The sequence below is a fragment of the Nerophis ophidion genome, linkage group LG24 (genome assembly GCF_033978795.1).
Source record: "Nerophis ophidion isolate RoL-2023_Sa linkage group LG24, RoL_Noph_v1.0, whole genome shotgun sequence".
Lineage (NCBI taxonomy): Eukaryota > Metazoa > Chordata > Actinopteri > Syngnathiformes > Syngnathidae > Nerophis > Nerophis ophidion.
In genome coordinates this window covers 3,451,401-3,478,670 of record NC_084634.1, presented here as the reverse complement: position 1 = coordinate 3,478,670, position 27,270 = coordinate 3,451,401, and the positions used below count along the sequence as shown (strand labels likewise).

Here is a 27,270-nt window from a genome sequence, read left to right as displayed (position 1 = left end):
GCCGTGCCAGAAACTTGAGGGTTGCAGGTTCAATTCCCGCTTCCGCCATCCTAGTCACTGCCGTTGTGTCCTTGGGCAAGACACTTTACCCACGTGCTCCCAGTGCCACCCACACTGCTTTAAATGTAACTTAGATATTGGGTTTCACTATGTAAAGCGCTAGAGAAAAGAGCTATATAAATATAATTCACTTCACTACTACCCTTCGAGTGCAATACGTCCGTCACTGATTGTTATTTATTACTTCGGTACTCGTCTTGTTCCGTATATTGTACAGTATTTGTATTTTTTACTTCTATTGTGTTTTGTATATTGTACAGTATTTGTATTTTTTACTTCTATAGTGTTTTGTATATTGTACAGAATTGCTTATTATTTTTATTAGATAGTAGTCTGTTTATTTCAATTGTTAGTTTTTCCTTTATTACCTCTTATGTCATTTATTTCACCCCATATTTGTTCCCACTACCGCACCTTAAATTGGAGTCTTTAATCTCGTTATATGCAAATATGATGACAATAAAGTTCATTCTATTCTATTCTATACACAATAAAACATTAACAAAATGGTTTCTCACATGAATGATTTTTGAATTAACAACTTAGTGACAAGAAGAAAAAAAAACAATGTTAAAAAACAACCCTGTTTACTTTTTGATATCAAAATAAAACACAAAGCAGCTTGGCTAATGAAGACGAAGTCTAATAAACAAGGTTTGTTCTTCTCCAACGCCTACCTAGTGTTTCAGAACAACAGTTTGGCCAACGACAAAAACCCCGGAGTGATCCCTCTCGCATTGGATAAACAATCTTCACAGCCTGCGTCCAATTCGAAGAGATGACAAAATTTATGAGCTAGAATTGATGTTATTTCAACACTGATACAGTTTGCACTTCAATAAAGGAGTGAACATCCCAGTCAACAACAACTTATTTCAAGTGGCCTGGACTACTGCAATACACGTTATGCTGGCATTAGCCAAAAAGCTCTCTCCCGGTTGCAGTTAGTCCAGAACGCGGCAGCAGGAATTGATTAACGTGGACTCCGACTTAAACAAGTTGAAAAACTTATTCGGGTGTTACCATTTAGTGGTCAATTGTACGGAATATACTAATAAAAGTATCAATCAATCAATCAAAGGACTTTTATCAGGGGCCAGGAAACGCCAGCATATAACCCCAATTCTTGAGACTCTGCACTGGCTCCCTGTTCATTTTAGAATTGATTTTAAAACATTGCTGTTTGTTTTTAAATCTTTACATGGACTGGCACCTGAATATATCTCGGACCTCATCCAAATTTACATTCCTGCACGCGCTCTGAGGTCCGAGAGCCAGTTCCAGCTCGTGGTGCCCAAGACCAGACTTAAGACTGTGGTCGGCCCTAAGCTCTGGAACACTCTGCCCCTCCATGTTCAAACTGCTCCCACAGTGGAGTGTTTTAAGTCTCGTCTAAAGACCCACTTTTATTCTTTGGCTTTTAACACTACGTGAGTTGTGTGGTCCTGTGTTTTTTATACACTTTGATTTTTATTTTAGTGTTTTAATTGATTTTACCCTTTAAAATAGTTTTTAATCATATTTGTTTTTATAGGTTTTATTTTTATTTATGTTTTGTTTTATTCAGTCATTGGTGGAGCATAATATTGTTTTTTTTTTATTTTGTTTTTTTTTATATTGTTTTTAACATGACTGTGCAGCACTTTGGAAACGTAATTGTTGTTTAAATGTGCTATATAAATAAAGTGGATTGGATTGGATTGTTATAGTTATTAGAATGACTCTTACCATAATATGTTAGGTTAACATAGCGGTTGCTTATTTATGCCTCATACAACCTACTTATTCAGCCTGTTGTCCACTATTCTTTATTTATTTTAAATTGCCTTTCAAATGTCTATTCTTGCTGTTGGCTTTTATCAAATAAATTTCCCCCAAAAATGCGACTTTGGTGTTTTTTTCCTTCTTTATTATGCATGTTTGGCAGGTGGGACTTATACTCCGGAGCGACTTATAATCCGAAAAATACGGTAAGTAACGTTTATGACAACCTTTTTCCAAAACACGATATAGAATGTGAGATACAACAGGATAATGAATACGTTTATCATTTGTTTTCAAAATGCTTACAAAAAAGTGGGACCCCAAAAATTTACTGTGTGACCCCATTTTAAAAATCCCTAGCGCCAACACAGCAGTCAACAGAGGAGAAAAAAACGCTTTATTTAAATAAGTATATCATTTATAAAGCAAGTTCGAGTATCAATGTGTCCTCTTTTTGGGATTTCAGAATATGGTCAGCCTAATTAATACCTTTTAAAGTTTTTCGGTAATTAAAAAAATTAAACGGTATTATTAAAAATCGCATATTATCATTATAATTTTTACTGTTACATCCCTCGTTCATTAAGTAAAAAGTCAAGGGCGGTCACAGGAAGTTGGTCATTTTTGGGGGCTTTACGGCAAAAGACGAGGGCGGTAAAATTGGAGCCCTGAACCAGCATAGCAACCGTTTCTCCATTCGCCTTTTTGGCGGATAACTAGCAAACCCACAATTTATATTCTACAAAATAAATACGTGTTATTTAGAGGCCTTCTGAAATTAGATTTTCTTATTTAAACAGGGATGGCAGGTCCATTCTATATGTGTAGAAGAAGGACAAGAAGAAAAACAAAACACGAGGGTAGTGGGAGCGATTCAGATGTTATTAGACACATTTACTAGGATAATTCTGGAAAATCCCTTATCTGCTTATTGTGTTACTAGTGTTTTAGTGAGATTATATGGTCGTGTCTGAAAGTCGGAGGGGTGTGCTGACCGCCAGTGTCTCCGTGGGAAGCCACATTTCTCGACGTCCACTCATGTCTACGGTAAGAGCTGACTTATTACCACCATTTTCTCACCGAAACCGGCCGGTTGACATGTGGTAGGGAACCATGTTCGCTTGACCGCTCTGTTCCATAGTAAAGCTTCACAGTCATCTTTCGGGAATGTAAACAAGGAAACACCGGCTATGTTTGTGTGGCTAAAGGCGGCCGCAATACACCACTTCCCACCTACATCTTTCTTCTTTGACGTCTCCATTATTCATTGAACAAATTGCAGAAGATTCGGCAACACCGATGTCCAGAATACTGTGTTATTATGCGATTAAAGCAGATGCTGGATCAAAATGTCCTCTACAATGCGTGACGTCACATGCACGCGTCATCATACCGCGACGTTTTAGCATACTTCCGCGCGAAATTTAAAAATGCAATTTAGTAAACTAAAAAGGCCGTATTGGCATGTGTTGCAATGTTAATATTTCATCATTGATATATAAACTACCAGACTGCGTGGTCGCTAGTAGTGGGTTTCAGTAATAGGTGATTAAAAAATATTAAAATGGTATTATTAACCATCGCAAATTATCATTGTACTTTTTACTGTTAAATCCCTCGTTCATTAGGTAAAAAGTCAAGGGCGGTCACGGGAAGTTGGTCATTTTTTGGGGCTTTACGGCAAAAGACGAGGGCGGTAAAATTGGAGCCCTGAACCAGCATAGCAACCGTTTCTCCATTCGCCTATTTGGCAAATAACTAGCAAACCCACAATATATATTCTACAAAATAAATCCGTGTTATTTAGAGGCCTTCTGAAATTAGATTTTCTTATTTAAACAGGGATGGCAGGTCCATTCTATATGTGTAGAAGAAGGACTAGGAGAAAAACAAAACACGAGGGTAGTTGGAGTGATTCAGATGTTATTAGACACATTTACTAGGATAATTCTGGAAAATCCCTTATCTGCTTATTGTGTTGCTAGTGTTTTAGTGAGATTATATGGTCGTGTCTGAAAGTCGGAGGGGTGTGCTGACCGCCAGTGTCTCCGTGGGAAGCCACCTTTCTCGACGTCCACTCATGTCTACGGTAAGAGCTGACTTATTACCACCATTTTCTCATCGAAACCTGCTGGTTGACATGTGGTAGGGAACCATGTTCACTTGACCGCTCTGTTCCATAGTAAAGCTTCACCGTCATCTTTCGGGAATGTAAACAAGGAAACACCGGCTGTGTTTGTGTGGCTAAAGGCGGCCGCAATACACCGCTTCCAACCTACATCTTTCTTCTTTGACGTCTCCATTATTCATTGGACATATTGCAAAAGATTCAGCAACACCGATGTCCAGAATACTGTGTTATTATGCGATTAAAGCAGACGACTTATAGCTGGCATCGGTGCTGGATCAAAATGTCCTCTACAATGCGTGACGTCACGCGCACGGGTCATCATACCGCGACGTTTTAGCATGATACTTCCGCGCGAAATTTAAAATTGTAATTTAGTAAACTAAAAAGGCCGTATTGGCATGTGTTGCAATGTTAATATTTCATCATTGATATATAAACTATCAGACTGCGTGGTCGCTAGTAGTGGCTTTCAGTAATCGGTGATTAAAAAATATTAAAATGGTATTATTAACCATCGCAAATTATCATTGTACTTTTTACTGTTACATCCCTCGTTCATTAAGTAAAAAGTCAAGGGCGGTCACGGGAAGTTGGTCATTTTTTGGGGGCTTTACGGCAAAAGACGAGGGCGGTAAAATTGGAGCCCTGAACCAGCATAGCAACAGTTTCTCCATTCGCCTTTTTGGCGGATAACTAGCAAACCCACAATTTATATTCTACAAAATAAATACGTGTTATTTAGAGGCCTTCTGAAATTAGATTTTCTTATTTAAACAGGGATGGCAGGTCCATTCTATGTGTCTAGAAGAAGGACTAGAAGAAAAACAAAACACGAGGGTAGTGGGAGCGATTCAGATGTTATTAGACACATTTACTAGGATAATTCTGGAAAATCCCTTATCTGCTTATTGTGTTACTAGTGTTTTAGTGAGATTATATGGTCGTGTCTGAAAGTCGGAGGGGTGTGGTGACCGCCAGTGTCTCCGTGGGAAGCCACCTTTCTCGACGTCCACTCATGTCTACGGTAAGAGCTGACTTATTACCACCATTTTCTCACCGAAACCGGCCGGTTGACATGTGGTAGGGAACCATGTTCGCTTGACCGCTCTGTTCCATAGTAAAGCTTCACAGTCATCTTTCGGGAATGTAAACAAGGAAACACCGGCTGTGTTTGTGTGGCTAAAGGCGGCCGCATTACACCGCTTCCCACCTACATCTTTCTTCTTTGACGTCTCCATTATTCATTGAACAAATTGCAGAAGATTCAGCAACACCGATGTCCAGAATACTGTGTTATTATGCGATTAAAGCAGATGCTGGATCAAAATGTCCTCTACAATGCGTGACGTCACATGCACGCGTCATCATACCGCAACGTTTTAGCATGATACTTCCGCGCGAAATTTAAAATGCAATTTAGTAAACTAAAAAGGCCGTATTGGCATGTGTTGCAATGTTAATATTTCATCATTGATATATAAACTATCAGACTGCGTGGTCGCTAGTAGTGGGTTTCAGTAATGGTGATTAAAAAATATTAAAATGGTATTATTAACCATCGCAAATTATCATTGTACTTTTTACTGTTAAATCCCTCGTTCATTAGGTAAAAAGTCAAGGGCGGTCACAGGAAGTTGGTCATTTTTTGAGGCTTTACGGCAAAAGACGAGGGCGGTAAAATTGGAGCCCTGAACCAGCATAGCAACAGTTTCTCCATTCGCCTTTTTGGCGGATAACTAGCAAACCCACAATTTATATTCTACAAAATAAATAAGTGTTATTTAGGTAAAACAAGACCAAACTTACCCAAACCGCCAGGTGGCAACAATGCGCCGTCGACTCTTCCCGCCGCCGACGACTTCCCGGTCAGAGGACACCAAGATGGCCGCCGTCCCGCTCCCCTGAAGTCAGTCCGACAGAGTCAATGTTACACTTTAACTTCCAGGCGGCATGCGGGCTTCGTGTAACGGACACATTTAACCACTAAATAAGGCGGGATACCTTTTCAGACGCTTCTTCGAACGAGATAAAAAATGTTCCAGGCTATCGGCCACCGCGGCGTCCGGGTCGCCCGGCTGCTGGCGCCCAGGCCCGCCGTGCTGGTCGAGGCGGTACGCGGGCGGAAGTCGCGGGAGGACCCGGTGGCCAAGTCCAAGCTGGGCCGCGTCAAACATCCTCCCCCGGTGGACCCGGTGGAGATGGTGGTGCTGCGGGAGAGATACGCCGACTACACGCTCATCTTGAGGGCGCTGCGGTACGTTCAGGGGCAACTCGGACATGTCAGCGTCGCTGGTCACGTGGGGTCGCCATGGCCACCTGTTGATACTTAATGACAACAATGCTAATTGAGGACTTTAATAAACAGTATAGTCCTCGATCTAATCCAGGGGTCAGCAACCTTTTTGAAAGCAAGAGCTAATTTTTGGGTACTGATGGGAACGGGACTTAGATTAGATAGTACTTTATTAATTCCGTCAGGAGAGTTCCATCCATCCATCCATCCATCTTCTTCCGCTTATCCGAGGTCGGGTCGCGGGGGCAGCAGCCTAAGCAGGGAAACCCAGACTTTCCTTTCCCCAGCCACTTCGTCTAGCTCTTCCCGGGGGATCCCGAGGCGTTCCCAGGCCAGCCGGGACACATAGTCGTCCCAACGTCCAACCGGTAGGAGGCCACGGGGAAGACCCAGGACACGTTGGGTCAGGAGAGTTCCATCAGGAAAATTACAATTTTCAGCACAATCCCATTTAAGATCAGACAAACATTACAGGGAGACAGAACAGGATCGCTGACGGGTCTGCCGGCTTCCAGCGCCCCTTACAAAAAAGATGAGATACAGGGAAACAAGGTGGGGGGCAAGGGAGAAAAAAATAGAAGATTCAAATAAAATAAAATTTAAAAAATGACAATATAACAGTAAAATAAAAATATAACTATTGTCATTCCCATTGTTTTTATTTTTTTTGTAATATTTCTCTATTTTGTTTCCTTTTAAACACCCATTATTTACTTTTTTTTTTTTAATTTATTTCTATTTATTTTTATTTTTTTTAATTGATTTCAACTCTGTACACTGCTGCTGGAATTTAAATTTTCCTGAAGGAACTCTCCTGAAGGAATCAATGAAGTACTATCCATCTATCTATCATGCAAAGTGCTACCAGTTTGATACACACTTAAATTGCCAGAAGTAGCCAATTTGCTCAATTTACCTTCAGTAAATTATTCTATATATATTTTTTTTAAAAAAGTGCATATCTGTCATTTTTTTTCCTTTTACGGAAGGTTTTTTGTAGAGAGTAAATGATTAAAAAACACTTAATTGAACGGTTTAAAAGAGGAGAAAACAGGAAAAAAATTAAAATACAATTATGAAAACATAGTTTATCTTCTATTTCGACTCTAAAAAATTCAAAATTCAACCGAAAAAAATGAAGAGAAAAAAACGAGCTAATTCGAATCTTTTTGAAAAAATTATTTATATATATTTTATATAGCGCTTTACATAGTGAAACCCAATATCTAAGTTACATTTAAAGCAGTGTGGGTGGCACTGGGAGCAGGTGGGTAAAGTGTCTTGCCCAAGGACACAACGGCAGTGACTAGGATGGCGGAAGCGGGAATCGAACCTGCAACCCTCAAGTTGCTGGCACGGCCACTCTACCAACCGAGCTATGCCGCCCCAATAATAATAGTAAAATAAGAATATAACTAATGCTTACTTTGTCTTGTTATATTCTTATTTTACTGTTTTATTGTCATTCCCATTGTTTTTATTCTTTTTGTAATATTACTCTATTTTGTTTCCTTTTAAACCCCCGTTGTTTACTTATTTTTTTTTATTTAAATTGATCTCAACTCTGTACACTGCTGCTGGAATTTAAATTTTCCTGAAGGAATCAATAAAGTACTATTTATCTATCTATCTATCTATCTATCATGCGAAAGGGCTACCAGTTTGATACACACTTAAATAAATTGCCAGAAGTAGCCAATTTGCTCAATTTACCTTCAGTAAATTATTCTATATATATTTTAAAAAAAAAGTGCATATCTGTCATTTTTTTTCCTTTTACGGAAGGTTTTTTGTCGAGAGTAAATGATTAAAAAAAAACACTTAATTGAACGGTTTAAAAGAGGAGAAAACTGGAAAAAAATGAAAATAAAATTTTGAAAACTTAGTTTATCTTCTATTTCGACTCTAAAAAATTCAAAATTCAACCGAAAAAAATGAAGAGAAAAAAACGAGCTAATTCGAATCTTTTTGAAAAAATGATTTATATATATTTTATATAGCGCTTTTCTCAAGTGACTCAAAGCGCTCTACATAGTGAAACCCAATATCTAAGTTACATTTAAAGCAGTGTGGGTGGCACTGGGAGCAGGTGGGTAAAGTGTCTTGCCCAAGGACACAACGGCAGTGACTAGGATGGCGGAAGCGGGAATCGAACCTGCAACCCTCAAGTTGCTGGCACGGCCACTCTACCAACCGAGCTATACCACCCTATAAATAAGCTATAAATCAATATATATAAAAAAAATGTGCACTTCTGTCTGTCATTTTTTTTTTCCTTTTACGGAAGGTTTTTTGTAGAGTAAATGATGAAAAAAAAACACTTAATTGAACGGTTTAAAAGAGGAGAAAACTGGAAAAAAAAAATGAAAATAAAATTTTAAAAACATAGTTTATCTTCTATTTCGACTCTAAAAAATTCAAAATTCAACCGTAAAAATTAAGAGAAAAACGAGGAAATTCGAATCTTTTTGAAAAATCTTAATTTTTCCAGATTAAGATTAATTTAAAATTTTTGATGACATGTTTTAAATAGGTTAAAATCCAATCTGCACTTTGTTAGAAAATATAACAAATTGGACCAAGCTATATTTCTAACAAAGACAAATCATTATTTCTTCGAGATTTTCCAGAACAATTTTCTTTAAAAAAATTCAAAAGACTTTGAAATAAGATTTAAATTTGAATCTACAGATTTTCTACATTTGCCAGAATATTTTTTTGAATTTTAATCATAATAAGTTTGAAGAAATATTTCCCAAATATTTTTCGTTGAAAAAAACAGAAGCTAAAATGAAGAATTAAAGTAAAAATTTATTATTCTTTACAATAAAATAAAATTACTTGAACATTGATTTAAATTGTCAGGAAAGAAAAGGAAGATATTTAAAAAGTAAAAAGGTATATGTGTTTAAAAATCCTAAAATCATTTTATTTAATATTTTTTCTCTAAAATTGTCTTTCTGAAAGTTATAAGAAGCAAAGTAAAAAAATAAAATAATTTATTTAAACAAGTGAAGACCAAGTCTTTCAAATATTTTCTTGGATTTTCAAATTCTATTTGAGTTTTGTCTCTCTTAGAATTAAAAATGTCGAGCAAAGCGAGACCAGCTTGCTAGTAAATAAATACAATTTAAAAAATAGAGGCAGCTCACTGGTAAGTGCTGCTATTTGAGCTATTTTTACAACAGGCCAGCGGGCGACTCATCTGATCCTTACTGGCTACCTTGGTGACCCCTGATCTAATCTAATCAAAAAAACCTTACCCCAAAATTTAAAATTGCGCTCGAGCGCCCCCTAGAAATAAAACACAGACAAAACTGCTCCTAGGAAGAAAACACAGACAAAACTACCTGTAATTTCCAGTAGGAATGTCGTAGAGACATGAAACACGAAACCTCTATGTAGGTCTCACTTAGACCTACATTTCATACGCTGACATCCTTCAGCAAAAATCAACAGGAGGTTTGCAATTCCCCCTTCAAAACAAAAGCTTTGTCAAAACCCTCCCCTTTGCCTCTTTCAGCTGTAATTTCACCCCCTTAAAATGCTTCAAAACTCACCAAACTGGACACATCAGGACTGGCGAAAATTGTGATCTAATCAAAAAAACCTAACCCCAAAACCCAAAATTGCGCGCCAGCGCCCCCTAGAAATAAAACAAAGACAAAACTGCTCCTAGGAAGAAAAAAGACAAAACTGCTTGTAACTTCCAGTAGGAATGTTGTAGAGACATGAAACCTCTATGTAGGTCTCACTTAGACCTACATTTCATACGCTGACATCCTTCAGCAAAAATCAACAAGAAGTTTGCAATTCACCCTTCAAAACAAAAGTTTTGTAAAAACACTCACCTTTGCCTCTGTCAGCTGTAATTTGACCCCCTTAACATGTTTCAAAACTCACCAAACTGGACACAAACATCAGGACTGGCGAAAATTGTGATCTAATCAAAAAACTCAAAATTGCGCTCCAGCGCCACCTAGGAATAAAACACAGACAAAACCGCTCCTAGGACAAAAACACAGCCAAAACTGCTTGTAACTTCCAGTAGGAATGTTGTAGAGACATGAAACAAAAACCTCTATGTAGGTCTCACTTAGACCTACATTTCAAAAATCAACAGGAAGTTTGCAATTCCTCCTTCAAAACAAAAGTTCTGTAAAAAATGGTCACCTTTTTTCAAACATTATCTCCTCTGAGTGCGTTCGTTGTGTCGGCTTCAAACTCGCACAGGAGAGAGATTGAACCCTTTTGATTAAAAGTTGATGAAAGAGTCTTAATTTTCATTGTTTTTTGTATTTTTGGTCCTATGTGGCTCTTTCGGCGTTTTGGGTTGCCAACCCCGGAAATAGACACATGTATCGAATATGCTGACTAACCTGTTTGTGTGGTCTGTGTCCTAGTCTGGAGTTTAAGGAGGCGATGCTCCGGAAGAAGTACGAGGAGGAGACGGGCTCCATGGCGGAGGAGAAGGCTAAGCAGGAGACTATGGAGCACCGTGCCCTCATGGCGTGGAACGACCAGGAGAACCGACGCCTGCTTCACCTACGGTCAGCATAATAGTGAGAGTCCAGTCCATAGTGGATCCAACATAATAGTGTCAGAGTCCAGTCCATAGTGGATCTAACATAATAGTGAGAGTCCAGTCCATAGTGGATCTAACATAATAGTGTGAGAGTCCAGTCCATAGTGGATCTAACATAATAGTGAGAGTCCAGTCCATAGTGGATCTAACATAATAGCGTGAGAGTCCAGTCCATAGTGGATCTAACATAATAGTGTGAGAGTCCAGTCCATAGTGGATCTAACATAATAGTGTGAGAATCCAGTCCATAGTGGATCTAACATAATAGTGTGAGAGTCCAGTCCATAGTGGATCTAACATAATAGTGTGAGAGTCCAGTCCATAGTGGATCTAACATAATAGTGAGAGAGTCCAGTCCATAGTGGATCTAACATATTAGTGAGAGTCCAGTCCATAGTGGATCTAACATAATAGTGTGAGAGTCCAGTCCATAGTGGATCTAACATAATAGTGTGAGAGTCCAGTCCATAGTGGATCGAACATAATAGTGAGAGTCCAGTCCATAGTGGATCTAACATAATAGTGAGAGTCCAGTCCATAGTGGATCTAACATAATAGTGAGAGTCCAGTCCATAGTGGATCTAACATAATAGTGAGAGTCCAGTCCATAGTGGATCTAACATAATAGTGTGAGAGTCCAGTCCATAGTGGATCTAACATAATAGTGAGAGTCCAGTCCATAGTGGATCTAACATAATGGTGTGAGAGTCCAGTCCATCGTGAATCTAACATAATAGTGTGAGAGTCCAGTCCATAGTGGATCTAACATAATAGTGAGTCCAGTCCTTGGTGGATCGAACATAATAGTGAGAGTCCAGTCCATAGTGGATCTAACATAATAGTGAGAGTCCAGTCCATAGTGGATCTAACATAATAGTGTGAGAGTCCAGTCCATAGTGGATCCAACATAATAGTGTGAGAGTCCAGTCCATAGTGGATCTAACATAATAGTGAGAGTCCAGTCCATAGTGGATCTAACATAATAGTGAGAGCTAGCGCCTCATATGTGGTCACAGAATCCCTCACCCCCATTAACCCGTCATGTGTTCGGCAGACTTTTGAGGATCCAGAAGGAAACTGAAGAGGCGGAGCGTGAACGCGTGGAAGCAGACCTCCGGCGTAAGCAAGAAGAAGAAGACTTCCTCCGGCAGAAGCAAGCGGAGGTGCTCCAGCTGCAGGTCCGAGTCATTCCTCGTCAGACCAGTTTTTCCCTGGTTGAGATCTTACAGTTTCTTCACGCTCCCCAGGAGGACGCAAAGAACTTCATCACCTTGGAGAACCTGGACCAGCGCATAGAGGAGGTCTTGGACAACCCCAAGAACTACAATTTTGCCATCGACAAGGAAGGGAGAGCCGTCAAGCAGACCGTGTTGCAGTGAGACCGCCCGTCTGGACGCCAGACCGGCTCGGAACCGGAAGTGGATTTTGGTCTCTGAAGAATGCAGATGGTCCTGGGACCCAAGAAAGCTCGAGCATCCGGCTGGTAATGGACTGTAAGGTACTGAGGAAGCATCATGGATGACGTGTTTAAAAGGAGTCCTCAAAGTTTGTTCTGTAGACCTGACTCAGTTTTTTGATTCTATATAAAGCGACAATTAAGATCAAATGTCATTTGTCCACCAGGTCTCAGTCTTTTGTCTCCTGTCAGTCTCAAATTAATGTAAAATGCACTAAATCAGGGGTATGCAGCCCTTTTCTACAACAAAAACTTTCTGGGTGTTGTTGATAAATGGCATAGTTGAGTTTTAACTTGCACTTTAAAGATGTAGTGACCAATAGCTACTGACAGTGGTTTTCTGAAGTGTTCCTGAGCCCATGTGGTGATGTCCTTTTTGATGCAGTACCTACCGCCTTAGGGATCCAAGGTCCGTAATACCATGGCTTACGTGCAGTGATTTTTCCAGATTCTCTGAACCTTTTGATGGTATTACGGAAGCGCTCACCAAATGTCACCGCTTTTTTTGCATTTCTGTCGGTTTCAAATTAATGTAGATCAGGGGTATGCAACCATTTTCCACACTGAAGCGTTTCTGGGTGTTGTTGATAAATGGCATAAATGGTAAATGAGTAGTTGTACTTGTATAGCGCTTTTCTACGCATTTTTAAGGAGCCCAAAGCGCTTTGACAGTATTTCCACATTCACACACTGATGGCGGGAGCTGTCATGCAAGGCACTCACCAGGACCCATCAGGAGCAAGGGTGAAGTGTCTTGCCCAAGGACACAACGGACGTGACTAGGATGGTAGAAGGTGGGGATTGAACCAGCAACCCTCAGATTGCTGGCACAGCCACTCTACCAACTTCGCCACGCCGTCCCCATAGTTGAGTTTTAACTTGCACTTTACAGATGTAGCGACCAATAGTTACTGACAGTGGTTTTCTGAGGTGTTCCTGGTGGTGATATCCTTTACACACTGATGTCGCTTTTTGATGCAGTACCGCCTGAGGGATCCAAGGTCCGTAATACCATCGCTTATGTGCAGTGATTTTTCCAGATTCTCTGAACCTTTTGATGGTATTACAGAGCGCTCACCAGGTCTCACTGTCTTTTTTGCATTTCTGTCGGTCTCAAATTGATGTCGACTGCACTAAATCATGGGTATGCAAGCCTTTTCAACAGCGAAGCGTTTCTGGGTGTTGTTGATAAATAGTGTAGTAGAGTTTTAACTCGCACTTTACAGATGTAGCGACCAATAGCCACTGACAGTGGTTTTCTGAAGTGTTGCCGAGCCCATGTGGTGATATCCTTAACACACTGATGTCGCTTTTTGATGCAGTACCGCCCGAGGGAACCAAGGTCCGTAATACCATAGCTTATGTGCAGTGATTTTTCCAGATTCTCTGAACCTTTTGATGGTATTACAGAGAGCTCACCAGGTCTCACTGTCTTTTTAGCATTTCTGTCAGTCTCAAATTGATGTCGACTGCACTAAATCATGGGTATGCAAGCCTTTTCAACAGCCAAGCGTTTCTGGGTGTTGTTGATAAATGACATTGTTGAGTTTTAACTTGCACTTTACAGATGTAGCGACCAATAGTTACTGACAGTGGTTTTCTGAGGTGTTCCTGGTGGTGATATCCTCTACACACTGATGTCGCTTTTTGATGCAGTACTGCCTGAGGGATCCAAGGTCCGTAGTATCATGGCTTACGTGCAGTGATGTTTCCAGATTCCCTGAACCTTTTGATGGTGTTACGGAGCACTCAACAAATGTCACTGTCTTTTGTCTCCTGTCTTTTTTCCATTTCTGTCGATCTCAAGTTAATGTAAAATGCACTAAATCAGTGGTATGCAAGCCTTTTCCACAGCGAAGCGTTTCTGGGTGTTGTTGATAAATGGCGTTGTTGAGTTTTAACTTGCGCTTTACAGATGTAGCGACCAATAGTTACTGACAGTGGTTTTCTGAAGTGTTCCTGAGCCCATGTGGTGATGTCCTTTACACATTGATAATGCTTTTTGATGCAGTACCGCCTGAGGGATCCAAGGTGATTTTTCCAGATTCTCTGAGCCTGAAGGTTGGTGACCCCTGCTCTAATATAACAATGGAGAACACCTTGACAGGTACGTCAAAAACAACAAAACATCTTTATTTCTATTCCTGTCCTCTAATGGAGGCCAGCAGGTGTGATTACATACAGCCTTTGTTGGACCCGGTCCAGTTTTTATTACCAGACTTTGAATAATCCTAAAAACCCAACACCTCAGGAGATGATCTGCAAAACATTCCCGGAGCACCTTTGACACGTAATAAATACATTCACAAAAAACGAGGTGACATTAAAAGCCTGACTGAGTGGAAACTCCTCAAGACCCTCACCCGGCAAAAACCGGACTAAAAAGCTACCGTGAAACAAAACCTCCAAAGACCTGGAAACGTTCACGCATCGCAAAGGGGAAGACGTGGACCAGGGGTGTCCAAAGTGTAGACCAGGGGTGTCCAAAGTGTAGACCAGGGGTGTCCAAAGTGTAGACCAGGGGTGTCCAAAGTGTAGACCAGGGGTGTCCAAAGTGTAGACCAGGGGTGTCCAAAGTGTAGACCAGGGGTGTCCAAAGTGTAGACCAGGGGTGTCCAAAGTGTAGACCAGGGGTGTCCAAAGTGTAGACCAGGGGTGTCCAAAGTGCGGCCCCACAACACATTTTAAAAATACGATAAAAAAAAATTTTAAACGTAAAAAGTGATATAAAAGTGCGGCCCCACAACACATTTTTAAAATACGATTAAAAATTTTTTTAAACGTAAAAAGTGATATAAAAGAGAAAACGGGTGAAAAGTAACAATAAAATGTTGCAATGTTGACTCTAATAAAACAAAGCTGATTTGCAGCCTGTTTCTTTCTTTCAAAAATAATAATGAATCAAAATCAATGTTATTATGAATTATTGACCTATTCAAGGCTCCAATTATTTTCCACTTTTGAGATATTTTTCGGGGGAAAATGTTGCATATTTTGTGTTTGCCATATAAAAAAACTGAGCTGTTTTTTTTAAAGAAGGGCCTAAAATCAATAAACAAAAAACATAAACAACAATAAAACTTATAATTGACAGATGGACCTGAAGTTGATCTGGAGATTGTGTTAAAAGAGTCAAAAAATGTATTTATTTTCTAACACTTTAATTATCCCCAATTATTTTAGTGTGATTTGTTTTTAAGTGTCATTGCTCAAAAAATAATAATGAATTGAAATCAATTGTGTTTATGAGTTAGTGACTTTTTTTTTTTTAATGCTCCAAATATTATATAATCTCAAATATTCCACTTGAAAAATATTGGGTGAAAATATTGCATATTTTGTGATTTTTCCATAAAAAACACGTTTTTTTGGTGACAAAAATAGCATACAACTTAAATCTTTAAAATCATTATGTTGACAGAGAGTCTTAATGTTGATCTGGATATTTAAAACTTAAATAATAATACTGAATAATGACACATTTAAAAAAAAAATTGACCAAAACCCTTTGGAGTCCCCGGGATCGAGCCTGAGTGGAGGCCCAAATGTATATTTTTTATACTTAAATCTTTAAAATCATTATTTTGACGGATGGACCTAATGTGGATCTGAGATTTAAAACTTAAATAATAATGAAAATAATAATACCGAATAATGACACTTTTATATTTCTTTGACCAAAACCCTTTGGGGTCCCCGGGATCGAGCCTGGGTGGAGGCCGAAATGTATATTTTTTTATACTTAAATACTTTACTTAAATCTTTAAAATCATTATATTGACAGATGGACCTAATGTTGATCTGGAGATTTAAAACTTAAATAATAATACTGAATAATGACACATTTTTAATACTTTTTTGACCAAAACCCTTTGGGGTCCCGGGATCGAGCCTGAGTGGAGGCCTAAATGTATATTTTTTATACTTAAATACTTGACTTAAATCTTTAAAATCATTATATCGACAGATGGACCTAATGTTGATCTGGAGATTTAAAACTTAAATAATAATGAAAATAATAATACCGAATAATGACACTTTTTATATTTCTTTGACCAAAACCCTTTGGGGTCCCCGGGATCGAGCCTGAGTGGAGGCTGAAATGTATATTTTTATACTTAAATACTTTACTTAAATCTTTAAAATCATTGTATTGACAGATGGACCTAATGTTGATCTGGAGATTTAAAACTTAAATACTGAATAATAACACATTTTTAATATTTTTTTGACCAAAACCCTTTGGGGTCCCCGGGATCGAGCCTGAGTGGAGGCCCAAATGTATATTTTTTATACTTAAATCTTTTAAAATCATTATATTGACAGATGGACCTAATGTTGATCTGGAGATTTAAAACTTAAATAGTGAATAATGACACATTTTTAATATTTTTTTGACCAAAACCCTTTGAGGTCCCCGGGATCGAGCCTGAGTGGAGGCTGAAATGTATATTTTTTATACTTAAATACTTAAATCTTTAAAATCATTATATTGACCGATGGACCTAATGTTGATCTGGAGATTTAAAACTTAAATACTGAATAATGACACATTTTTAATATTTTTTTGACCAAAACCCTTTGAGGTCCCCGGGATCCAGCCTGAGTGGAGGCTGAAATGTATATTTTTTATACTTAAATACTTGACTTAAATCTTTAAAATCATTATATTGATAGACGGACCTAATGTTGATCTGGAGATTTAAAACTTAAATAATAATACTGAATAATGACACATTTTTTATATTTTTTTGACCAAAACCCTTTGGGGTCCCCGGGATCGAGCCTGAGTGGAGGCTGAAATTTATATTTTTTAATACTACTTAAATCTTTAAAATCATATATTGACAGATGGACCTAATGTTGATCTGGAGATTTAAAACTTAAATAATAATACTGAATAATGACACTTTTTTTTTTTTTTTTTTTTGACCAAAACCCTTAGGGGTCCCCGGGATCGAGCCTGAGTGGAGGCCCAAATGTATATTTTTTATACTTAAATCTTTTAAAATCATTATATTGACAGATGGACCTAATGTTGATCTGGAGGTTTAAACTTAAATAATAATACTGAATAATGACACATTTTTTATATTTTTTTGACCAAAACCCTTTGGGGTCCCCGGGATTGAGCCTGAGTGGAGGCTGAAATTTATATTTTTTTATACTTAAATACTTGACTTAAATCTTTAAAATCATTATATTGATAGATGGACCTAATGTGGATCTGGAGATTTAAAACTTAAATACTGAATAATAACACATTTTAATATTTTTTTGACCAAAACCCTTTGGGGTCCCCGGGATCCAGCCTGAGTGGAGGCCCAAATGTATATTTTTTTTATACATATATTGTTTTTTAAAATAAAAAATATAAAAATGACCCCCGCTTGCCTGGATTTTTCAGCGTGCGGCCCTCGGTGGATAAAGTTGGACACCCCTGGCGTAGAGAGTTCTTACGAGATGTGGTTGTTCAACTGTCCCGGGTACTTCTGGAACCTTCTCTCCGCCTCCTCGCTGAAGGCGTCTCCTGCAACACAAAGGTGACATGAAAGCAGTGAGCGAGCACGTCTGCCAGCGCTTCTCACCGATGTGACAGTTGTGGAACCAGATGCGGTGGCCGTCGTATTTGCAGTTGCACTTCATGGCGTTGTTGGTGAAGTCGCTCTCGGCCACCTCGAAATGTGGGTTGATGACCACCTAGACCGGGTAACAAAGCACACCACTTTTAGGACGGCAAGAACGTGTCCACACTTGAAAGGAGGCATCCATGTGGGTCACCTCGTGTTGATCAACAAAAAATATGCAAACAGAAACTTTGTTACCACTTCCTCCATTTAGTCAAGTTTAATGTCCTCTAAGCCAAAGACACTAAAACTGGGATGTTTTGTAGCAGTTTTCTGAGGTGGAAAAAGTCGCAAGTCAGACTTTGATTTGTTTGTGTTCAAGTACGCGTTAAAAGGCTGGAATTTGCACCAAAACAACAACTTGGTGGTTGCCAAAAAGTGATTCAAAGCAAATTAAGTATGTACTTAATCATCGCATATGTAACTATATTGTGAGTAAGTACATACTGCATTGTTTACGTGTTGAAGTACACTTTGAAAAGCTGAAATTTACACCGAATGACAACTTAGTGGTTGCCAAAAAGTGATATTTTGATATTGACACCCATAAAATAGTTACCTATATGATAATAAAGTACATACTGTTGAAGTACGCATTAAAAAGCTGAAATTTACACCAAATGACAACTTAGTGGTTGCCAAAAAGTGATATTTTGATATTGACACCCATAAAATAGTTACATATATGACAATAAAGTACATACTGCATTGTTTACGTGTTGAAGTACACTTGAAAAAGCTGAAATTTACACCGAATGACAACTTAGTGGTTGCCAAAAAGTGATTCAAAGTAATATTTTGATATTGACACCCATAAAATAGTTACATATATGATAATAAAGTACATACTGCATTGTTTACGTGTTGAAGTACGCATTAAAAAGCTGAAATTTACACCAAATGACAACTTAGTGGTTGCCAAAATGTGATATTTTGATCCATAAAATAGTTACCTATATGATAAAGTACATACTGTTGAAGTACGCATTAAAAAGCTGAAATTTACACCGAATGACAACTTAGTGGTTGCCAAAAAGTGATATTTTCATATTGACACCCATAAAATAGTTACCTATATGATAATAAAGTACATACTGTTGAAGTACGCATTAAAAAGCTGAAATTTACACCGAATGACAACTTAGTGGTTGCCAAAAAGTGATTCAAAGTAATATTTTGATATTGACACCATAAAATAGTTACATACATGATAATAAAGTACATAGTGCATTGTTTACGTGTTGAAGTACACTTTAAAAAGCTGAAATTTACACCAAATGACAACTTAGTGGTTGCCAAAAAGTGATTCAAAGTAATATTTTGATATTGACACCCATAAAATAGTTACCTATATGATAATAAAGTACATACTGTTGAAGTACGCATTAAAAAGCTGAAATTTACACCAAATGACAACTTAGTGGTTGCCAAAAAGTGATATTTTGATATTGACACCCATAAAATAGTTACATATATGACAATAAAGTACATACTGCATTGTTTACGTGTTGAAGTACACTTGAAAAAGCTGAAATTTACACCGAATGACAACTTAGTGGTTGCCAAAAAGTGATTCAAAGTAATATTTTGATATTGACACCCATAAAATAGTTACATATATGATAATAAAGTACATACTGCATTGTTTACGTGTTGAAGTACGCATTAAAAAGCTGAAATTTACACCAAATGACAACTTAGTGGTTGCCAAAATGTGATATTTTGATCCATAAAATAGTTACCTATATGATAAAGTACATACTGTTGAAGTACGCATTAAAAAGCTGAAATTTACACCGAATGACAACTTAGTGGTTGCCAAAAAGTGATATTTTCATATTGACACCCATAAAATAGTTACCTATATGATAATAAAGTACATACTGTTGAAGTACGCATTAAAAAGCTGAAATTTACACCGAATGACAACTTAGTGGTTGCCAAAAAGTGATTCAAAGTAATATTTTGATATTGACACCATAAAATAGTTACATACATGATAATAAAGTACATAGTGCATTGTTTACGTGTTGAAGTACACTTTAAAAAGCTGAAATTTACACCAAATGACAACTTAGTGGTTGCCAAAAAGTGATTCAAAGTAATATTTTGATATTGACACCCATAAAATAGTTACCTATATGATAATAAAGTACATACTGTTGAAGTACGCATTAAAAAGCTGAAATTTACACCAAATGACAACTTAGTGGTTGCCAAAAAGTGATATTTTGATATTGACACCCATAAAATAGTTACATATATGACAAAAAAGTACATACTGCATTGTTTACGTGTTGAAGTACACTTTAAAAAGCTGAAATTTACACCAAATGACAACTTAGTGGTTGCCAAAATGTGATATTTTGATCCATAAAATAGTTACCTATATGATAAAGTACATACTGTTGAAGTACGCATTAAATAGTTGAAATTTACACCAAATGACAACTTAGTGGTTGCCAAAAAGTGATATTTTGATATTGACACCCATAAAATAGTTACATATATGATAATAAAGTACATACTGTTGAAGTACGCATTAAAAAGCTGAAATTTACACCAAATGACAACTTAGTGGTTGCCAAAAAGTGATAATTTTGATATTGACACCCATAAAATAGTTACCTATATGATAATAAAGTACATACTGTTGAAGTACGCATTAAAAAGCTGAAATTTACACCAAATGACAACTTAGTGGTTGCCAAAAAGTGATATTTTGATATTGACACCCATAAAATAGTTACATATATGACAAAAAAGTACATACCGCATTGTTTACGTGTTGAAGTACACTTTAAAAAGCTGAAATCTACACCAAATGACAACTTAGTGGTTGCCAAAAAGTGATATTTTGATATAGACACCCATAAAATAGTTACCTATATGATAATAAAGTACACACTGTTGAAGTACGCATTAAAAAGCTGAAATTTACACCAAATGACAACTTAGTGGTTGCCAAAAAGTGATTCAAAGTAATATTTTGATATTGACACCATAAAATAGTTACATACATGATAATAAAGTACATAGTGCATTGTTTACGTGTTGAAGTACACTTTAAAAAGCTGAAATTTACACCAAATGACAACTTAGTGGTTGCCAAAAAGTGATATTTTCATATTGACACCCATAAAATAGTTACCTATATGATAATAAAGTACATACTGTTGAAGTACGCATTAAAAAGCTGAAATTTACACCAAATGACAACTTAGTGGTTGCCAAAAAGTGATATTTTGATATTGACACCCATAAAATAGTTACATATATGATAATAAAGTACATACTGCATTGTTTACATGTTGAAGTACGCATTAAAAAGCTGAAATTTACACCGAATGACAACTTAGTGGTTGCCAAAAAGTGATTCAAAGTAATATTTTGATATTGACACCCATAAAATAGTTACATGTGATGATAAAGTACATACTTTACTGTTTACGTGTTGAAGTACACTTTAAAAAGCTGAACTCTACACCAAACGACAACTTGGTGGTTGCCAAAAAGGGATTTGAAGTAATATTTTGATATTGACACTTTTCTTCGGTGCATAAATTATTAGATTACTCATAAAATAGTTACATATAAAGTAATAAAGTACATAGTGTATTGTTTACGTGTTAAAGTACACTTTAAATAGCTGAAATCTACACCAGACGACACATAAGTGGTTGCCAAAAAGTGATTCAAAGTAATATTTTGATATTGACACCCCTAAAATAGTTACATGTGATGATAAAGTACATAGTTTACTGTTTACGTGTTGAAATACACTTTAAAAAGCTGGAACCTACACCAAATGACAACTTAGTGGTTGCCAAAACGTGATTCAAAGTAATATTTTGATATTGACACCCATAAAATAGTTACATATATGATAATAAAGTACATACTGCATTGTTTACGTGTTGAAGTACGCATTAAAAAGCTGGAATCTACACCGAATGACGACTTGGTGGTTGCCAAAAAGTGATTCAAAGCACACGTAAACAATGCAGTATGTACTTAATCATCACACATGTAACTATATTGTGAGTAAAGTACGTAGTGCATCGTTTACATGTTGAAGTACACTTTAAAAAGCTGGAATCTACACCGAATGACAACTTAGTGGTTGCCAAAAAGTGATATTTTGATATTGACACTCATAGAATAGTTACATATATGATAATAAAGTACATACTGCATTGTTTACGTGTTGAAGTACGCATTAAAAAGCTGGAATCTACACCGAATGACAACTTGGTGGTTGCCAAAAAGTGATTCAAAGCACACGTAAACAATGCAGTATGTACTTAATCATCACATATGTAACTATATTGTGAGTAAAGTACATAGTGCATTGTTTACATGTTGAAGTACACTTTAAAAAGCTGAAATCTACACCAAATGACAACTTGGTGGTTGCCAAAAAGTGATTCAAAGTAATATTTTGATATTGACACCCATAAAATAGTTACATGTATGATAATAAAGTACATACAGCATTATTTACGTGTTGAAGTACGCATTAAAAAGCTGGAATCTACACCGAATGACAACTTGGTGGTTGCCAAAAAGTGATTCAAAGTAATATTTTGATATTGACACCCATAAAATAGTTACATGTGATGATAAAGTACATACTTTACTGTTTACGTGTTGAAGTACACTTTAAAAAGCTGAACTCTACACCAAACGACAACTTGGTGGTTGCCAAAAAGGGATTTGAAGTAATATTTTGATATTGACACTTTTCTTCGGTGCATAAATTATTAGATTACTCATAAAATAGTTACATATAAAGTAATAAAGTACATAGTGTATTGTTTACGTGTTAAAGTACACTTTAAATAGCTGAAATCTACACCAGACGACACATAAGTGGTTGCCAAAAAGTGATTCAAAGTAATATTTTGATATTGACACCCCTAAAATAGTTACATGTGATGATAAAGTACATAGTTTACTGTTTACGTGTTGAAGTACACTTTAAAAAGCTGAACTCTACACCAAATGACAACTTGGTGGTTGCCAAAAAGGGATTTGAAGTAATATTTTGATATTGACACTTTTCTTCGGTGCATAAATTATTAGATTACTCATAAAATAGTTACATATAAAGTAATAAAGTACATAGTGTATTGTTTACGTGTTAAAGTACACTTTAAATAGCTGAAATCTACACCAGACGACACATAAGTGGTTGCCAAAAAGTGATTCAAAGTAATATTTTGATATTGACACCCCTAAAATAGTTACATGTGATGATAAAGTACATACTTTACTGTTTACGTGTTGAAGTACACTTTAAAAAGCTGAAATCTACACCAAACGACAACTTAGTGGTTGCCAAAAAGGGATTTATAGTAATATTTGGATATTGACACTTTAATTATGTGCATAAATTATTAGATTACCCATAAAATAGTTACATACATGATAATAAAGTACATACTGTACCGTTTACGTGTTAAAGTACATTTTAAAAAACTGAAATTTACACCAAACGACAACTTAGTGGTTGCCAAAAAGTGATTCCAAGTCATATTTTGATATTGACACTTTTTTTAATAGCATAAATTATTAGATTACTCATAAAATAGTTACATATATCATAATAAAGTACACAGTGCATTGTTTACATGTTGAAGTACACTTGAAATAGCTGAAATCTACACCAAACGACAACTTAGTGGTTGCCAAAAAGGGATTTATAGTAATATTAGGATATTGACACTTTAATTATGTGCATAAATTATTAAATTACCCTTAAAATAGTTACATACATGATAATAAAGTACATACTATACCGTTTACGTGTTAAAGTACACTTTAAAAAACTGAAATTTACACCAAACGACAACTTAGTGGTTGCCAAAAAGTGATTCCAAGTCATATTTTGATATTGACACTTTTTTTTTACAGCATAAATTATTATATTACTTCTAAAATAGATACATATATGATAATAAAGTACATACTGCATTGTTTACATGTTAAAGTACACTTTAAGAAGCTGAAATCTACACCAAACGACAACTTAGTGGTTGCCAAAAAGTGATTTATAGTAATATTTGGATATTGACACTTTAATTATGTGCATAAATTATTAGATTACCCATAAAATAGTTACATACATGATAATAAAGTACATACTGTACCGTTTACGTGTTAAAGTACACTTTAAAAAACTGAAATTTACACCAAACAACAACTTAGTGGTTGCCAAAAAGTGATTCCAAGTCATATTTTGATATTGACACTTTTTTTTATAGCATAAATTATTAGATTACTCATAAAATAGTTACATATATCATAATAAAGTACATAGTGCATTGTTTACATGTTGAAGTACACTTGAAATAGCTGAAATCTACACTAAACGACAACTTAGTGGTTGCCAAAAAGTGATTTATAGTAATATTTGGATATTGACACTTTAATTATGTGCATAAATTATTAGATTACCCATAAAATAGTTACATATTTGATAATAAAGTACATACTGTACCGTTTAGGTGTTAAAGTACACTTTAAATTTACACCAAACAACAACTTAGTGGTTGCCAAAAAGTGATTCCAAGTCATATTTTGATATTGACACTTTTTTTTATAACATAAATTATTAGATTACTCATAAAATAATTACATATATCATAATAAAGTACACAGTGCATTGTTTACATGTTGAAGTACATTTGAAATAGCTTAAATCTACACCAAACGACAACTTAGTGGTTGCCAAAAAGGGATTTATAGTAATATTTGGATATTGACACTTTAATTATGTGCATAAATTATTAGATTACCCATAAAATAGTTACATACATGATAATAAAGTACATACTGTACCGTTTATGTGTTAAAGTACACTTTAAAAAACTGAAATTTACACCAAACAACAACTTAGTGGTTGCCAAAAAGTGATTCCAAGTCATATTTTGATATTGACACTTTTTTTTACAGCATAAATTATTACATTACTTCTAAAATAGATACATATATGATAATAAAGTACATACTGCATTGTTTACGTGTTAAAGTACACTTTAAAAAGCTGAAATCTACACCAAACGACAACTTAGTGGTTGCCAAAAAGTGATTTATAGTAATATTTGGATATTGACCCTTTAATTATGTGCATAAATGATTAGATTACCCATAAGAGAGCTACAAATATGATGATAAAGTACATACTGCACTGTTGAAGTACACTTTAAAAATCTGACATCTATACCAAACAACAACTTTGTGGTTGCCAAAAATACAATGAGCATGTTGTGTAATGTGTGACCATGTTTGTTGACTTTTTGTGTTGGTTGCATTTTTTTTTTATTTTGCGCCATGACTAGGGAATGTTGCTTGGATTGGGTCCTATAAGTAAATGCCGTGCTGTTTCCCGGTCAATGACCTGAATTACACACATTGTGCACAAGGTGGCGGAACATTGGCGGCGACATCCTCGAGATATTTCAAAAGGATCTGGTAACTACATCATGCCGGGACTCACCTGCATGATGTAGTTTCCTGGCTTGACGTCGGTGATGTCGATCCACTGGCAGTCGATGTCATGGCGGTACAAATCCCAGCAGCCCACCGTGATGCCCTGATCTCCAAAGTTGGCGCACTCGTAGCGTTTAGAAACACCTGCGTGGAAGAATGTTGGGAATATAAAGACTGAGGGCCTGATCTACTAAAACTGGTGCAAAGTTGACAGCACCCGCTATACTGAGTCTCTTACACAGGATTTATGTTAGTCAGAAATATTCTATGGGAATTTTGACACTATTATTTTTTACACTAAATTGTTATACACTGATTTTTTTATACAGTTTTGTTTTTATGCACCAAATTTTTATACACTGATTTTTTTTTTTTTACATTGAATTTTTATACACTGTTTTTATTTATACACTCAATTTTTATACACTGATTTTTTATTAATTTAATTTTGATAAAATTACTTTTTTATACAACAAATATTTATACACTGATTTTTTTATACAATTAATTTTTATACACTGATTTTTTTTTACAAATACATTTAATTTTTATATGCTGATTTTATTATACACTGAATTTTTGTAACTTCATTTTTTTTATACACCGAATTTTTATAAACACATTTTTTTACACATTGAAATTTTGTAGTGATTTTTTTATAAACAGATTTTTTATACACTTTGAATTCACTGAATTTTTATACACCTATTTTTTATGAATTTAATTTTTATAAAATTACTTTTTTATACAACAAATATTTATACACTGATTTTTTTATACAATTAATTTTCATACACTGATTTAAAAAAAAATACAATTAATTTTTATATGCTGATTTTATTATAGACTGAATTTTTGTACCTTCATTTTTTTTTACACACTGATTTTTTATAGACCGAATTTTTAGACCCAATTTTTATACACTAATTTTTTTACACATTGAAATTTTGTAGTGATTTTTTTATAAACAAATTTTTTATACACTTTTAATTCACTGAATTTTTATACACTGATTTTTTATGAATTAAATTTTTATAAAATTACGTTTTTATACAACAAATATTTGTACACTGATTTTTTTATACAATTAATTTTTATACACTGATTTAAAAAAAAAATACAATTAATTTTTATATGCTGATTTTATTATACACTGAATTTTTGTACCTTCTTTTTTTTTTTTACACACTGATTTTTTATACACCGAATATTTATACACTAATTTTTTTGCACATTGAAATTTTATACAGATTTTTTTATAAACGGATTTTTTTTATACACTTTTAATTCACTGAATTTTTATACACTGATTTTTTATTAATTAAATTTTTATAAAATTACTTTTTTATACAACAAATATTTATACACTGATTTTTTTTACAAATACATTTAATTTTTATATGCTGATTTTATTATACACTGAATTTTTGTACCTTCATTTTTTTTTTACACACGGATTTTTTTATACCCCGAATTTTTATACACATTGAAATTTTATAGTGATTTTTTATACACGGATTTTTTTATACACTTTTAATTCACTGAATTTTTATACACTGATTTTTTTTATAAATAAAATTTTTGATTGGCAACACTAAATGGTCCCAAGTGTGTGAATGGTGTCTGTCTGTGTTGGCCCTGTGCTGAAGGGCGACTTGTCCAGGGTGTACACCGCCTTCCGCCCGATTGTAGCTGAGATAGGCGCCAGCGCCCCCTGTGACCCCAAAAAGGGAATAAGCGGTAGGAAATGGATGGATGGACTTTCTTATACAACAAATTTTTACACACTAATTTTTTTTATAAATTAAATTTTTATACGCTGATTTTATTAATTACTGAATTTTTATGCCTTCATTTTTT

General features: G+C 35.6%; 3 protein-coding genes across 9 annotated transcripts in view; 1 reads left to right on the top strand and 2 right to left on the bottom strand.

The window, feature by feature from the left end:
• Positions 1-5,864, bottom strand: part of alms1 (ALMS1 centrosome and basal body associated protein) — a 172,784-nt gene extending 166,920 nt beyond the window's left edge. For 2 of the 4 annotated variants that reach the window (XM_061886161.1, XM_061886165.1), the window contains exon 1: positions 5,762-5,864. The gene's annotated coding sequence lies outside the window, so the exon portion shown is untranslated. The remainder of the gene's footprint in view (positions 1-5,761) is intronic. The other 2 variants (XM_061886164.1, XM_061886162.1) reach the window with 1 other exon arrangement.
• On the top strand, positions 5,805-12,444 carry mrps26 (mitochondrial ribosomal protein S26). Its single transcript, XM_061886190.1, has 4 exons — positions 5,805-6,209; positions 10,652-10,798; positions 11,888-12,011; positions 12,081-12,444. Exons 1-4 carry the CDS (start codon positions 5,989-5,991, stop codon positions 12,210-12,212), a joined length of 624 nt encoding a protein of 207 aa, XP_061742174.1. The 5' UTR covers positions 5,805-5,988; the 3' UTR covers positions 12,213-12,444.
• A 1,957-nt stretch (positions 12,445-14,401) lies between these two features.
• The window catches only part of loxl3b (lysyl oxidase-like 3b), a 60,838-nt gene continuing 47,969 nt past the window's right edge, over positions 14,402-27,270 (bottom strand). For 2 of the 4 annotated variants that reach the window (XM_061886184.1, XM_061886181.1), the window contains 4 exons: positions 25,418-25,554; positions 17,878-17,989; positions 16,263-17,819; positions 14,402-15,886 (listed from right to left, as the gene is read on the bottom strand). In XM_061886184.1, the coding sequence (XP_061742168.1) occupies positions 17,746-17,819; positions 17,878-17,989; positions 25,418-25,554 (323 nt within the window). In that variant the 3' untranslated portion in view covers positions 14,402-15,886; positions 16,263-17,745. Of the gene's footprint in view, positions 15,887-16,039; positions 17,820-17,877; positions 17,990-25,417; positions 25,555-27,270 lie in introns of those variants that run through there. The other 2 variants (XM_061886182.1, XM_061886180.1) reach the window with 2 other exon arrangements.